At 34.9% G+C, this 16,078-nt stretch overlaps 1 protein-coding gene across 7 annotated transcripts in view; it reads right to left on the reverse strand.

Moving 5' to 3' along the window:
* The window catches only part of FGF13 (fibroblast growth factor 13), a 615,132-nt gene that overhangs the window by 140,465 nt on the left and 458,589 nt on the right, over positions 1-16,078 (reverse strand). For 6 of the 7 annotated variants that reach the window (XM_053699239.1, XM_053699234.1, XM_053699238.1 and 3 more), the window contains 2 exons: positions 13,782-13,892; positions 1,898-2,001 (listed from right to left, as the gene is read on the reverse strand). In XM_053699239.1, coding sequence (XP_053555214.1) covers positions 1,898-2,001; positions 13,782-13,892 — 215 coding nt within the window. Of the gene's footprint in view, positions 1-1,897; positions 2,002-13,781; positions 13,893-15,115; positions 15,318-16,078 lie in introns of those variants that run through there. The other variant, XM_053699237.1, reaches the window with a different exon arrangement.

Below are 16,078 nucleotides of genomic sequence, written 5' to 3' on the forward strand. Positions count from 1 at the left end.
GCTCAAGAGATTAAAGGTCCTTTTATTAATAGATAACAATAATGCATTAACTGCCTAGTCTATATTCTGCCAGACTAACAGAACTGATAATACAGAATCAATACAGAATTCTTCTATTTAAATCTTGAATTGTAGATCATTCTTCTATTGCATAGAATATTTACAAGGCTGTGTTATCGCACACATAATCATACACACGTGTACAACCTTGTTACAAATTGCTCCAGGTCACATTCACTTTGCATATGCACACACACACACCAGTAACTATGTTAAAAATTGGTTTCAGGTTAAATTTAATTTGCATATGCACGCACATACACATACATGTGCAACTATGTTAAAAATTAGTTCCAGGTTACATTTACTTTGCATATGCACGCACATACACACACATGTGCAACTATGTTAAAAATTGGTTTCAGGTTAAATTTAATTTGCATATGCACGCACATACACACACACATGTGAAGCTATGTTAAAAATTGGTTCCAGGTTACATTCACTTTTCTTTTGTTGAGGGTTTTAAACTCATATTTCATTATTCTGAGTTCTGTTTTGTAGTACACACTCTGCATCATCAAACAGATCACATGCGTGCCCAAGCATGGACTCACATTACTTTATTGTTTAGCAAAAGCAAATAGTATTTATCATAAAACAATGTAGATTCTTCATACATGTATACTGTACAAAGTTGCACTCTTTAAAATGTTTTAATTTAAGTGTACTGAATTGATCGATTCTCTATGGCATTGTACCTTTGCAGGATCTGCACCATTTTTTGTAATCCTATAATTGTTGCTCCTACTTCGCCTGCATTATTTTAGGTTAACTTCAGTAATTACACCTCTTCAACAAATCTCCATTGGAACGCAAGCACATTTTAAACCACAAGCCTCTTTAGTTCACGCCCCTATACATCTCAAATTAAAGGGACAGTCTAGTATAAATTAAACTTTCATTATTCAGATAGGACTTTTAATTTTAATCAACTTTCCAATTTACTTTTATCATCAAATTTGCTTTTTTTCTCTTAGTATTGTTAGTTTAAACTAAACATAGGTAGGCTCATATGCTAATTTCTAAGCCTTTGAGGGCTGCCTCTTATCACATGCTTTTTAAATCTCTTTTCAACACAAAGAGACAGAAAGTACACGTGGGCCATATAGATAACACTGTGTTCAGGCACAGAAAGTTATTTAAGATCTAGCACAATACAAAGCTAAATTTAAGACAATAGATAATAAACAGTCACAGTCATGTGGTCAGGGGGCTGGAAGAAGGTTACTAGATATAAGGTAATCACAGAGGTAAAAAGTATATTAATATAACTGTGTTAGTTATGCAAAACTGGGGAATGGGTAATAAAGGGATTATCTATCTTTTAAAACAATAACAATTCTATGGTAGACTGTCCCTTTAATTTCAGCACTTGTCATTTCTCACGTTATTTCTCAGAATTACTTTAAGCCAGTTGAACCCTCATGCACTCTTTTGTACATCAATATATATTAATAGCAATTACCGACAAACAGATATTATAACTTAAAATAAAAACTTTAACTAGAATTAGATCTCATGGGTATATTTTTTGAGTGGTAGTTCTATAGAATGTTGCCGTACAACTCATATGTTCAACAATAGTTTTATTTATTCATTTTAAAGTAAATGAGTGATCCAAGATGTCTGCTTGGTGAACATAATGTGAAAAAATGTTGAGGCAAATATGAGTTATAATTGTTGGATGTGGGGAATCCCCGTTATAGCCCAAGTGCATAATTAATAAATTATATTTCCCATTTTTGTGTATTTTAAAATTTACTATTACGTGCGCCAACAAACGCAATTTTAACCACATACTGTATTGAAATTACATAAATGGTCAATTACTTACTGATGTGTAGAGGTATCCTTCACTGTTCATTGCCAAATACAATTTCGTTTGAACCCCTTGAATAGCCACAACTCGTAAACCAACTGGTATAAGATTATACAATGCTGTTGATAAAAAAAAAATGTATAGTAAAATATGAGGTTGAATAGCATCATTATGTGTTTTTTTTAATAAATTATGGAAATTTTAAAATCTTAAGAAAGAGAATACTATTTCAAATTATATTTATATTTATAGTTGAATAAATTAAAGTGCTAAAACATAAAACCAAACATCCTATCCATAAAGACTAAGAAAACTATCATGGGATGATGCATGTAATGATTTATAGTAGATATGATTGAATATACAAGATATACTGCTGAATGTTTTATGTCATTAAATTAAGTTTATATTTATATACATAATTTTTTATTTATTTATATATGCACACACACACACACACTATGGGCCTGATATTCAAAAACTCTCTGCTCAGGTGAGATGTTCGAAGACATCTTGTCAGAATAATGAGGCAGCTAAAAAAAGTTAGAAACACAAATTTTAATTTGAAAGATATTTACTCACTTATTTACTCACTATTACAATATTAGGTCTAAAAAAATCCCAAAGATTTTCCATGATGTCTCTTCATGTCAGCGAGCTTTTGAACATCAGGCCCTATATTGCCAAATGTATGTGGACACCTTACCATAAAACCTGTATGAGTTTTTCGGACATCTCCTTCCAAAACCAAGGGCATTAGTATGTTGTTAGTATGTTGTTAGTCCCACTACTGTGGCTATAACACTCTTCTGGAAGGCTTTACACAAGATTTTGGAGCGTTTTTATGGGAATTTATGCCCATTACGGTCCTTATTTTGTGCACAGGGGCAGAGTCATGCAGGAACAGTAAAGGACATTACCTAAACTCTTGTCATAAAGTTGTAAGCACCCAATCATTTAAAATATCTTTCTATCCTATAGCATTAAAATGAGAGTAAAGTTTTTAAAACTTTGTATATTCTGGATTTTGAAACTTTATATTTTTACAAAAAATAAAATCACTTTTGATTCTTCTGTTTAATTACCCCCCAGCCTCCTCTGTGGTTGAACTTTTTTTTCATCAATTGACAGGCAGGTGGCACAGCTAATAGCAAGCACACAATGTTTTTCTATGACAACAAGCTCTTGTGCGGCTGCTTGCTGCTCATATCAAAGTTCCAACTTCACAAGAATTTCAACACTGCATTGTAGCAGCCGCGCAAAATCATCTCAGCCAATGAAACCCATTTCATGAAGCTCCTGACGCACAGTTATTGCATAGATGTTGCTTACAGAGGCAGTTTGGAACAGTGTAGTAAGTGATGCAACCGTTATAGACAATTTGTGTGTGCTACTCGCTTCAGCACTCAGCGGCCCTGTCCTGTGAGTTTCCAAAGGCTGTTGTTGCTCCTAAACACAATAATGCCACTTACAGTTGACCGGGACAGATTTGGTAGGGCAGAAATTTCAAAAGCTGACTGGTGGCAAAGGTGGCATTCTATGACAGTGCCACATTTAAATTCACTAAGATCTTCAGTATGACTAATTGTACTGCCAGTTTTAGTTTATGGAGATTTCATGCACCTGTTAGGAATAAGTGTAGCTTAAACAACAGAACTCAGTAATTAGTAAGGGTGTCCATATATTTCAGGCCATATAGAATATAACATTGCAAAAAATTATACATCAAATTGTACAATGTATCTACAGAGATTAATACAATTTTAATGCACTGGGGGAATTTAAGGCATATTGTTAATTAAAAAGCTAATGATTTTATTTATTTATATATATATATATATATATATATATATATATATATATATATATATATATATACATAAACATATATATATATATATATATATACACACACACATATATGCACATATATACATATACTATATACTTTATATCACCAATTAAGCACAGCATTGTAAAAAAACTTAATTTAATTGCGTTGCCAAAATTTGCATTGTCTTGCAGTCCACTCATACACCCCTTGAAAATCCCCTTCAGTATAGTTATGTTATCTCCTTTGCTGTGGCTATTTAGGGATAGAGGTAAGTAAACTGATCAAGGAATCCCTGCGTATATTGGATGTATTGGATCTTAAGTTTTCACAAAACAGAGTAAATTATGATAGTACCTTAACATTTATTACAACGTACACATTATTAAGCATTAAACCACAGTTTACATGGTTAAATTACCTTCAAAATTGACAAAAAAATAACATACAAAGTATTTTTTAATACATATAATGAAACATTATTGGGAAAAATGTGAGTGCATAATAATAGTATTAAAATCTAATATAAATTGGCTCGAATTTCAAAAATAGGAATATAAATATGAGACAATGAGCAACCATGTCATAAAATAACTCTTCTTCAGTGCACATCTGTAATTAAATTACCCTAATAATCAGAAAATGAAAATCAGCTTGTTATTAAACACCTAGGCCTCCATTACATATGCAGCGTCGCCAGCAAAATCCTCCAGCGCCAGATTTTACGCGATTTTGGTATTACATATACGGCGTAGCATACAAGTTACGCACATACATTTCACCCGTCGCTCGCAATTATTACTCCCATAGGCTAACATGGGACCGCGTCGTAAATCGGTATCCAATATCCAGCGCAAGGACTTACGTGGCGAAAATGGAGAAATCTTACTCCATTTTTACCTCGCCATAAAAGGCAGCCATAGCAGGACTTGCGCTGAGTATGGGAGCACCGTAACTCCCGAAAATGCCTGCAAAAATAAACTAACACCTAACACATGCACAATGTCTATCTACCTGTCAACCGCAATCCCCCACCGCAATAACTTATAAAGTTTATTAACCCCTAAACCGCCATGTCCCACAATGCAATAAACCTAACCCCTAACCTAACCCCCCCTAACCTAACCCCCCTAAATAAACTAAAATTAGCTAATTCACAAAATACTAGTTACCATTAAATATAAAAAAATTACACTACTTCTAAAATAAAAATAAACTAAGTATAAATTAAAGGGGCAGTCTAATCCAAATTCAGGAGTAGACTGCCCCTTTAAGCAAGAATTACAGATTGCGGATATAGGGGTTTTACGTGTCGGGCTTATTTTTGGGAGACGTGTTAGACTTTTACGGGAGATTTGTTATTTTCTTTACTTTTCTTAGGCGCCAGTAGTTTCTAAAGTGCCGTAAGTTACTAGCGACTCCAGAAATTTGTATTTACACTCATTTCTGGACATCGCTAGTTTATCCGACTTACGGCACTTTATGAACTGCCGGCGGGGTTTATGTAATACCCTGATGTGCGAGGTGAAATTACGGATGGCGCAGGTTCCCACGCTTGCGCCGATACCTGCACCGTATATTTGATTGCGCCCCTATATATATATCAAATATACGGCGCAGGTTTCGGCGCAAGCGTGGGAACCTGCGCCACCCGTAATTTCACCTCGTACATCGGGGTATTACATAAACCCCGCCGGCATTTCCTAAGTGGCGTAAGTCTGATAAACTAGCGATGTCCATAAATAAGCGTAAATACAAATTTCTGGAGTCGCCAGTGACTTACGGAAATGGAATTAAGGTAGGAAAAATCCTATTGGCTGATGCAATTAGCCAATAGGATTGACCTCACGTTCTATTGGCTGATTGGAACAGCCAATAGAATGCGAGGTCAATCCTATTGGCTGATTGGATCAGCCAATCGGATTGAACTTCAATCCGATTGGCTGATTGCATCAGCCAATAGGATTTTTCCTACCTTAATTCCGATTGGCTGATAGAATTCTATCAGCCAATTGGAATTGAAGGGACGCCATCTTGGATGACGTCATTTAAAGGAACCTTCATTCTACAGTTGCCGTCGATGGAAGAGGATGCTCCGTGTCAGATGTCTTCAAGATCGAGCCGCTCCTCGTCGGATGGAAGAACATAGAAGATGCCGCTTGGATGAAGACTTCTGCTAGTCTGGATGTCCTCTTCTGCCCGGATCGGATGAAGACTTCTTCCCCTCTGGAGGTCCACTTGTGCCCGGCTGGGTGAAGACGGCTCAAGGTAGGGTGATCTTCAAGGGGTTAGTGTTAGGTTTTTTTAAGGGGGGAATGGGTGGGTTTTAGAGTAGGGTTGGGTGTGTGGGTAGTGGGTTTTAATGTTGGGGGGTTGTATTTCTTTTTTTACAGGTAAAAGAGCGGATTACTTTGGGGCAATGCCCCGCAAAAAGTCCTTTTAAGGGCTATTTGTAATTTAGTATAGGGTAGGGAATTTTATTATTTCGGGGGGTGGGGGCTTTTTTATTTTATTAGGGGGCTTAGATTAGGTGTAATTAGTTTAAACTTCTTGTAATTTTTTTTTTATTTTCTGTAATTTAGTGGGGTTTTTTGTACTTTAGTTTATTTTATTTTATTGTATTTAATGTTAGGTAATTGTAGTTAATTAATTAAATTTATTTAATGATAGTGTAGTGTTAGGTGTAATTGTAACTTAGGTTAGGATTTATTTTACAGGTAAATTTGTATTTATTTTAGCTAGGCAGTTATTAAATAGTTAATTACTATTTAATAACTATTCTACCTAGTTAAAATGAATCAAACTTGCCTGTAAAATAAAATTAAATCCTAAAATAGCTACAATGTAATTATTAATTATATTGTAGCTATCTTAATGTTTATTTTATAGGTAAGTATTTAGTTTTAAATAGGAATAATTTAGTTAATAATAGTAAATTTATTTAGATTTATTTAAATAATATTTAAGTTATGGGGGTGTTAGGGTTAGATTTAGGTTTAGGGGTTAATAACTTTATTATAATGGCGGCGGTGTAGGGGGGGCAGGATAGGGTTTAATAAATGTAATAGGCTATCTGGGCTATGGCGGTTTATGGGGTTAATACTAGAATAGGTTTATTGTGTTGTGGGCTATGGCAGTTTAGGGGTTTATAGACTTTATTAGTAGATAGACATTTCGCATGCGTTAGGTGTTCGTTTATTTTTGCAGGCATTTTCGGGAGTTACGGTGCTCCCATACTCAGCGCAAGGCTTGCTAAGGCTGCCTTTTATGGCGAGGTAAAAATGGAGTAAGATTTCTCCATTTTCGCCATGTAGGTCCTTGCGCTGGATATTGGATACCGATTTACGACGCAGTCCCATGTTAGCCTATAGGAATAATAATTCCGAGCGACGGGTGAAATATACGTGCCGCATTTATATGCGGCGCTGTATATAGGATACCAAAATCACGTAAAATCTGGATTTTGCGGGCGACGCTGCATATGTAATGGAGGTCCTAATACGAAAATAAAAATGTATAGGTCAATAGCAAATTTTTGTTAAAATTGTACATAAATAATGTTTGCATAATTAAAAAAAAAAGGATACATATGTTATTGTTCTTAATCTGATTGTAAGCTATTTAAACTGTCTCCCTACAACTAAGGTTATTTTGGTATGTAATGAGTTGAGCTAGATTGTTATCCAATCATACAGTAGAAATGTATTTTTTAAACTTAATGGAGGATGCAATGTTTATGATGATTATGGTCTAATGACTGAAACTAATATTCTGTTGCATCTTTTTTTAATGGATTTCTAATAAAGGACTAGTTTATTTTTTGTTTTATAATTTTATTATTATTATTATTATTTTATTATTATTATTATTATTATTATTATTATTATTATTATTATTTTATTTATTGCATAATCTCAAAGCACAGAAGGTTTAATTGAGAAACAACAAAAAAAGTTTTGGAGAGCCTGGTTAAACCGCAAACCTTCTCAGAGCCTTCAAATTAACTGTGAAAAAAGAAATAGAAAGATATTCTGCAGTCCTGCACGACCCAACTGTGAAGCAGATTCTATTACAGTTGTAAATATTATGAACTGTTTTTTCTTCAACAAAACTACCCACTGTTGTGAAAATAAGTATATAAGGGAGAATAAACTCTGACTTAATTTCCCATACCATGATTCTGAAAAAAAATAATAATAAAAAAAATGTTTTGTTTGCTTTTCCTGCTACCTAACTCTGAGAATTGAATTTTCTTACATGCTGCCTCTGTTCTGGTGAGATTGTATTCTGCAGGATCCAGGACTTTGACCATGCAATAATCTGCACAACAATTGCTTAATCAGTGCAGGAGTTCATTTATATCATCCCTTATTAACTGTAGCAATGAAAACAAAATAAATATATTCTAGAAACTTCTCAAGGGGTGTGTCCCAGGACTGCAAAACAATACACATTAATTAACCGAATGAGAGGTTTAAACACTTTGAGCTTTTTAACAGGAACATAACATTTCACAAACTAGGCAAATTTCTATAGTAATATGTCAGTTGCTTCAGTTTGCACTAGATAATATCATTAGCTGTGTATTCTGCAATTATGTTCTGAATGTCTTTCTTTCTTTTTTTGTGGGGATATATTGTGTCACACTACCACATTAATAAATGGCATATATATCTGCAAAACAGTATATATATGTTTATGATACCAAAAACAAAAATCTATTGATAGTGAGATGTTTTTCCCCACACACTTCATGGATAATAATGGATAATGTGATATGTATATCTGGAATTTTGGAATTTCTTAAAATAAGGTTACACTCATTTTTAATTTAAAGTTTAGGGCACAACTAGTATTATGGTGAGTGTGAGATTTAACCAAGACAGTAATTAAACTCAATCTAAAATGATTTAGTTTGCAATGAAAGCAGGATCTCCTCAGTCATAGAACGTATGTAGATACAAATGCAGTAGCAATAGTTATTCCTCTACATATCCCCTATATGCATCTTGCAGAATGCTGGAGCATTTATATTATGTTTTATACTAATAAATAGGTATACTTTTTATATATATTTCTGTTTCTTTGCTAAATGTGTTTATAGGGGACAATATATATTTTATGAAAATAACTAGTAGACTATATTCACAAAAAAATCATAGTGCAGTCCCTCATTAGAAAAAAAAGATGGACAGCTCTAGTTTACAGTATGCACATGGGTAATATTGCTATCCAAAAGACTTCCAGTTCTTAACACTAATAAGACAGTCACTGACTCGTACAAAGTAATGTCAGTTATGCAAGAATAATGTACAAATACGGCCTGATATATTAGACCTGGTTAAAACAAATCAGAAGTCATTTGTGGGTTTTTAGTAAAAAATAATATTTTCTGGGTTATATTTTTGATTAGTGGTTAGGAATACAAAATAATTGTGTGCTAATAAAAGATGTGCATTCAAAAATTGTTTTATTAAATGCTACGACACCAGAAAGATAAACTAAGATCCCTTACTACAGTTTATCAGATCACGCCCACTGTTAAATTAGTATGGTTCTAATCAATCATTTTACGTTAGAATGTTGCTTCTGTATACACTTTGCACACTGTTAAGCCATACTAGTCAATTGTTGAGAAAGCACATCTTCATTACCAAGTCTAATGTCATAATATTGGGACATTGTAACCGTTCCAAAACATTTTATCCCTAGTTTTCAACATGCCTTTGTCACAGCTGTGAGCTCACCACCGTTTGCCAAGAAAAAAAAAAACATCTGAAATTTTCTAGTAACAATTACGGCATTTTTAAAAAATATGGAAATAAAAAAAAAAATATGACTTCTGAAAACCCATTACCCTACTAGGATTACAAACATATATCTTAAAGTAATTATCTAAATTTAGTAATTGTTAGATGCTAAAACAGAAAATTTGACGTATTGTATATTCACAAAAAAAAAAACCCCAATAAAAAACAAATTTTTCCAGAGTGCATTTACTCAATATAAAAAATAAATGGAAACTATTTACTGGCTATCAAAATTGTTTTTTTAGTGCAAAGTTCAGTCAAATGTCTTATTGCCACTACATTAGGAAGTAATGCAACATCTATTCATGTAATATTACAAAGAATCCAAAGTTGTTGGTTGATAAAATGTGCCCATTAATTAAGAAAATATCATTCAAGACAAACAAAAATACTGTTGTATTAACTCAACCTGACAAATTAGCTATTTTAAATGTGATAAAGTCTCCCTGTGTGCTTATGGTAAATCAGCCCTAATATGTCCTAAAATTATTTTGAGACAGATTTCTAGAACTAAACTGTTTTTATAACAATATTGCTGTGATAGCATATACTTAAAATAAATCATCCAAAATATTCATACTTATATTATACCTTTGTCATAAAAATTATAAACTTTTTTACTTTATATAAAAAAATACTTACTTTGAAAGTAAGGTTACTTTGTCTATAAATCAATTGCTATTATCCATTGGCAAAGTTGATTTTTTTTTATTCATTTCAAGTTTAACAATAACTGTATTTTTATATTTAGCAGGAGTTACTCACTAAATTGCAAAATACCTGCACACAAAATAAATATTTTAAAGTTTTAATTTTGGAAGAAAACAAATTTCATTATTTTGCAGTCCACTGACATACACATTACACCTTAAAGAGCACCTTAAGTATGTTTATTTTTTTAATTATACTGTGGCAATGTAGGGACAGACAGAAATTAGATCCTAACACTGGTCAAGCAATTACTTTTACCATATTGTAGGGGGTAAGGTAATGAATTATGTAGAATACTCTCCAGCCATTTTTTAATGGAATAATCATACTATTTTCATAATTAAATTACAGTAAGTGTAGGCAAAAAATATAGAATGATGGTATGTTCCAGAGGTTTTTTTCTATTATTATTATCGGTTATTTGTAGAGCGCCAACAGATTCCGCAGTGCTATAAACAAATGCAGAGTACAACAAAACATTTATAGGGATCAAACAGGTAGAGGGCCCTGCCAAGAGTGGCACTGTTGTAGTCAGCTCTTAAGAAGGTGTTCTACAAACAGCTGGACTCTTAGGCTTACATGCTAAGGGGGTTTAGGGGATAGCAATGGAGGAGAGAAACTGGTATAAAGATAGGTTAGAGTAGTATGCATCCCTGAACAGTAGAGTCTTTAGGGAGCGTTTGAAGCTGTAAAAACTAGGGGAGAGTCTTGTGGAGCAAGGCATAGAGTTCCACAAGATGGGAGCCAGTCTGGAGAAGTCCTGTAAACTGGAGTGTGAGGAGATAATAAGAGAGGAGGAGAGTAGGAGGTCATGAGCAGAGCGAAGGGGACGGGAGGGAGAGTATCTGGAGACAAGGTCTGAGATATAGGGGGGAGCAGTGCAGTTGAGGGCTTTGTATGTCAGACTGAGAATTTTGTGTTTAATCCTAGAGGCAAGAGGAAGCCAGTTAAGGGAGTAGCAGAGAGGTGCAGCAGATGAAGAGTGACATGTAAGGAAGATGAGCCTGGCAGAGGCATTCATTATGGATTGTAAAGGAGCTAGGCTGCAGCTGGGGAGACCAGAGAGGATAGATTGTGGATTAAAATCTTAGTTGTGTCTTGTGTAAGGAAATGTCTAATTTTAGAGATGTTTTTAAGGTGGAAGCGGCAGGCTTTAGCCAACGACTGAATGTGAGGAGTGAAAGAAAGATCTGAGTCAAATGTGACCCCAAGACATTGGGCATGCGGGGTAGGGGTAATGATGGAGTTCTCAACAGTTATAGAGAGATTGAGGGTGGAGATTTTGGAAGAAGGGGGGAAAATAAGGAGCTCAGTTTTGGAGAGATTTAGCTTGAGGTAGTGAGAGGACATTCAGGAAGAGATGTGAGAAAGACAGTTAATGACACGGGTTAGCAAGGAAGGAGATAGGTCTGGTGCAGAGAAGCAGATTTGGGTGTTGTCGGCATACAAATGATATTGGAAACCGTGGAACCTAATTAGGGACCCTAATGATGATGTGTAGATTGAGAAGAGAAGGGGACAGAGGAGAGAGCCTTGCGGTACCCTGACAGAAAGTGGTGACGGGGCAGAGGAGGACCCAGAGAAGGCTACACTAAAGGTACGGTTTGACAGGTAGGAAGAGAACCATGAGAGGGCTTTGTCACAAATGCCGAAGGATTGGAGGGTTTGGAGCAAAAGAGGGTGGTCAACAGTATCAAAGGCTGCAGACAGATCGAGGAGGATAAGAGGAGAAGAAACCTTTTGATTTTGCTGTAAGTAGGTCGTTGGTAACCTTAACGATTGCTGTCTCTGTGGAGTGATGGGGATGAAATCCAGATTGCAGTGGGTCAAGGAGGGAGTTTAATGTAAGGAAATGGGATAGGCTTGCATATACTAGCTTTTCGAGAAGCTTTGAGGCAAGAGGGAGGAGGGAAATAGGGCGGTAGTTGGATAGGGAGGTTGGATCAAGGGAAGGTTTTGTGAGGATAGGTGTTACGAGTGCATGTTTTAGAGATGAGAGAAATATACAGGTGCTGAGGGAGAGGTTGAAAATGTGTGTTAGTATAGGGGTAAGGGTAGAAGAGAGGGAGGGGAGTAGCTGTGAGGGGATAGGGTCAAGGCGACAGGTAGTGAGGTGAGAGCGCCGTATAAGTGCAGAAACTTCTTCCTCAGTAACAGGGGAGAAAAAGTTAAGTTTATGGCTATGTGGGTTGTCGTTGATTGCGAGCGTTTGAAGGGGTTTGACAATGGAAGTATGTTGAGAGCTAATTTAGTTTCTGATGGAGTCGATTTTGCTATTGAAGTGGCTGGCAAAGTCTTGAGCTGACAGAGACGTTGTATTAAGAGGTGGGGGTGGGTGGAGAAGAGTATTGAAAGTGGAGAACAGATGTTTTGGGTTTGAAGAAAGAGTAGAGATAAGAGTAGAGAAGTAATGTTGCTTAAAGAGATTAAGGGCAGAATAGTAGGAGTTCAAGATGAATTTGTAATGAAGAAAATTAGCTGAACTCCGAGATTTTCTCCAGCGCCACTCAGCAGTACGGGAACATCTGCGTAGGTACCGTATCAGAGATGTATGCCAGGGCTGAGGATGAGTGTGTGATTTCCGAGCTATGGTAAGAGGGGTTAGATTGTCAAGGACGGATGTAAGGATGGAATTATAGTGGCAGATAGATTGGTCAGGGCAGGAAAAGGAGGCAAAATATGAGAGGAGAGGTTTGAGGGAATTAGCAAGCTTTTACTGATCTAATAACATAATGCTTCTGTGAAGTTTGTTGTGAGGAGTAGAAGGAGGGAGAGTTGTAGGGAGGGATGATATGTTGCAAGTAAGGAGATGGTGGTCAGAAAGAGGAAAATGGGTGTTTGTGAAGTGTATTTCTCATGTATAATTAACATTTGTATGGAGAATTACATTTTGAGTTTAATATCTCTTTAAACATTAATAACAATCCAATAATTATATTCTGACTTGTAAATTATTCAAGACTATTTATCTATATCTATCTCTACATGTAATCGGGGAAACAAGATCTAGTATGTATTGATAGTTGTTTTTTCTTTTATTTACCTAGTTCATCAGTACTCCAAAACAAGATACATTTAATTTGAAATGAGTTATATGAGCAAACTATAATTTTACTTTGATAGCCTTGATATCAATAAAACATCATATTTTCCATTAATCATATCTAGTTGGGAAGTTATATATGTGGGAGGGAATTAGTGGGACGTTGCATCATTAGGTTAGGTAAACAGATAATATAAACTAATAGTGGTAGAATTGAAAACACTTCTATTATTGGCACAATGTGTGGGTGAATATATGTTCCTTGATGAAATGGAATATTATCTTAAGGACATCAGTAGATCACCATGGAGATAACATTTTATATTTCTGACAATTTCACCCGCCCACCCCCTCACATCTCCTCTGTCATCTGTGTCATGAAATACACTGTGCAGGAAAGGTTGAATGCTAAATTGCTACAGAAAGCCATTTTGTTTCAACTATATTGCCCTCTGGTTCCAGAGAGTTCTGTAACTGCTCTCTGGTAGTAAAAGTGATACTTACTATAAGTACTGTCCTCCTCTTTGGTTCCATCGATTGTGCCATCTGCTTGGATCTGCAAATGGTATCCTTGTCGGCTATACAGTTTGGTTACTATACCTTTAAGTTGAGGTTCTGTTAAAAAAAGCAAAAAATGCAAATTAATAATATGCATTATTTTATACATAGTACATTAGTACATAGTACATTAATCACACTATTGTTGTTATTCACCCACAGAGCCTGAAAAATACAGTGCAATGAAAAGTTAGTCTAATTTCCTAGATAAGTAAAAAACATGTAGTATTGACTATATCATTAAAATATAATGTAAATAGAAATAGAGATTGCTGTCTCTATCTTAAATGTTGTCTATGCCAACACATACATTGTCACCAATTGATATCACATAAGCACAATGTGTTATTTGTTATCAGGTACTCAGAGGAAATCATTTGCATTAACCAAAAGCAGCATTAAGGAGGGAGGAAATCCCGTCCTTGCGTAAGTGACAGCTGTTCAAATGAATGTTGCGAACATGAAATAATGTTTATCAAAGAAGGGAAATTCCAAGAAAATACCTGCTCATAATGCCAGCGTTAAACCAGAATACAATGGGTTGTTCTAATGTTCATTCAATTAAAGATGCCTAGCACTGACTGGGTTTACAGCTATTCCATTCTATATATTCCGCATTACAAATCTCATTATATACTGCATTCCTCTATTTTATATTTTACTATTCTATGCAAAAATATAGCTACATCATGTAGCTGATAATGTCAAGATGTCAAACAATAATACTCTATTACCATCACCAGAATACCAATATTACAATTATTCACCTCATAGCTATTTCATAACCCAAATCATATTTTTGTTTATTGCCTAAATAAGTATTTGACGCTATTCTACATATACCAATTATTGTACACACGAAATAAAGGACATATTTACAGAGTGATTCACTTTATTTTATTTTGTAAATTTAAAGGATTGTATTCATTATTAATAAAATATAAATCACGTTTGTTTCAATATTTACAAGACAGGAGTTGTTTATCCCAAGAAAGAAAGAAAAAATTGCTTTCAGCCAGAAATGAGTATGTCTTTCTAGAAAATGCAAGTAACCATTATTTATCCACACATAAATGAAATGTCAAGTGATGTGGAACCTTATAAATGTATTTTCTTTATTTACAATAGAGCTATGTCTATCTATGCATCATATAATAAACTAGAAGAAATGTCTTAATATATTGCATAAATAGTCTCTATACAAAGAACATCATTTGATGAGATATGATTGGTGAATGATGATGAGTGGAAAAAATATAATAATTTTTAATTCTTCAAACCTGGTCGCCTTCGTCGTCTCTTCCTAGAGCTAAATAGTTTGACCCTAGCAAAAACATTGAGTTTGGTTTTTTCGCAGCTGCCTTTGCTTTTGCTGGGGCTGCTAACACATTTGCATGCATTCGATTTCTCTCTTTCTCTAGCCTGTCTCTTCTGTCTTATCAAAGAGCTGGCAATGGCAGCAGCCATATTAATTATTTAATAATAAAATCCGTGTTGGCTGTTCAGAAAACAAGGATGAGGTCCAACAGGCCGGGTTTAATTACAACTTGTATTATGGGATGCAAGAAAGTCATCATAAGCGCGACTAATCTTAGTCTTCACCAGTTGCTGATAATATAGTTCTCTAGTGAAATTAAAGTTATCCAAAAATTGCACAGTTACATCTCTTGCAAAAAACTGCAAACTTGTAAAATCCTTGCACTTGTTGTTGACAGCAAAAAGTGATTTTGTTTTGTATTGTGCAGTTTTCTGTCTTCCTTCAGCCAATAAAAAGCATCCTAAATCACAAATATTGACAACCTTTGCAGAGTGGGTTTGACCTGGTTGATGCAATTGTTTTTATTTTTTGGATTCTGCCTCTTCTTCTTGGATACCAATCAAACTGGGTTTTTCTTCAAGATGCAGAGGACTTTTTTCATATTTGCTATACCCAGTTAAAAACAAGCCATATCAGTATTCGAAGAAAACAGCATTCAGGACAATGCAGCAACCAGCTTCAGTCTCCAGGCTTTCAAGCCACTTGTAACTGTGTGTGTAAAAAATAAATGCAGATGCTTGGCTCTCCTCCTTTTTTCAATGAAATACAGAAGAGCTGTGGCCAATCTCCTATTGTGTAGCATCTGTAAACATCTGGTGACTTTTAGAGAGCATAACAAAAGCCTTTGCAGCTCAGTTGTATCATTTGTTGAAGAAAAGTCCTGTATGAAATTATATTGCAGACAATCTTATCTGGCAGAGGTTGG

The sequence above is a fragment of the Bombina bombina genome, chromosome 1 (genome assembly GCF_027579735.1).
Source record: "Bombina bombina isolate aBomBom1 chromosome 1, aBomBom1.pri, whole genome shotgun sequence".
NCBI classification, from domain to species: Eukaryota; Metazoa; Chordata; class Amphibia; order Anura; family Bombinatoridae; genus Bombina; species Bombina bombina.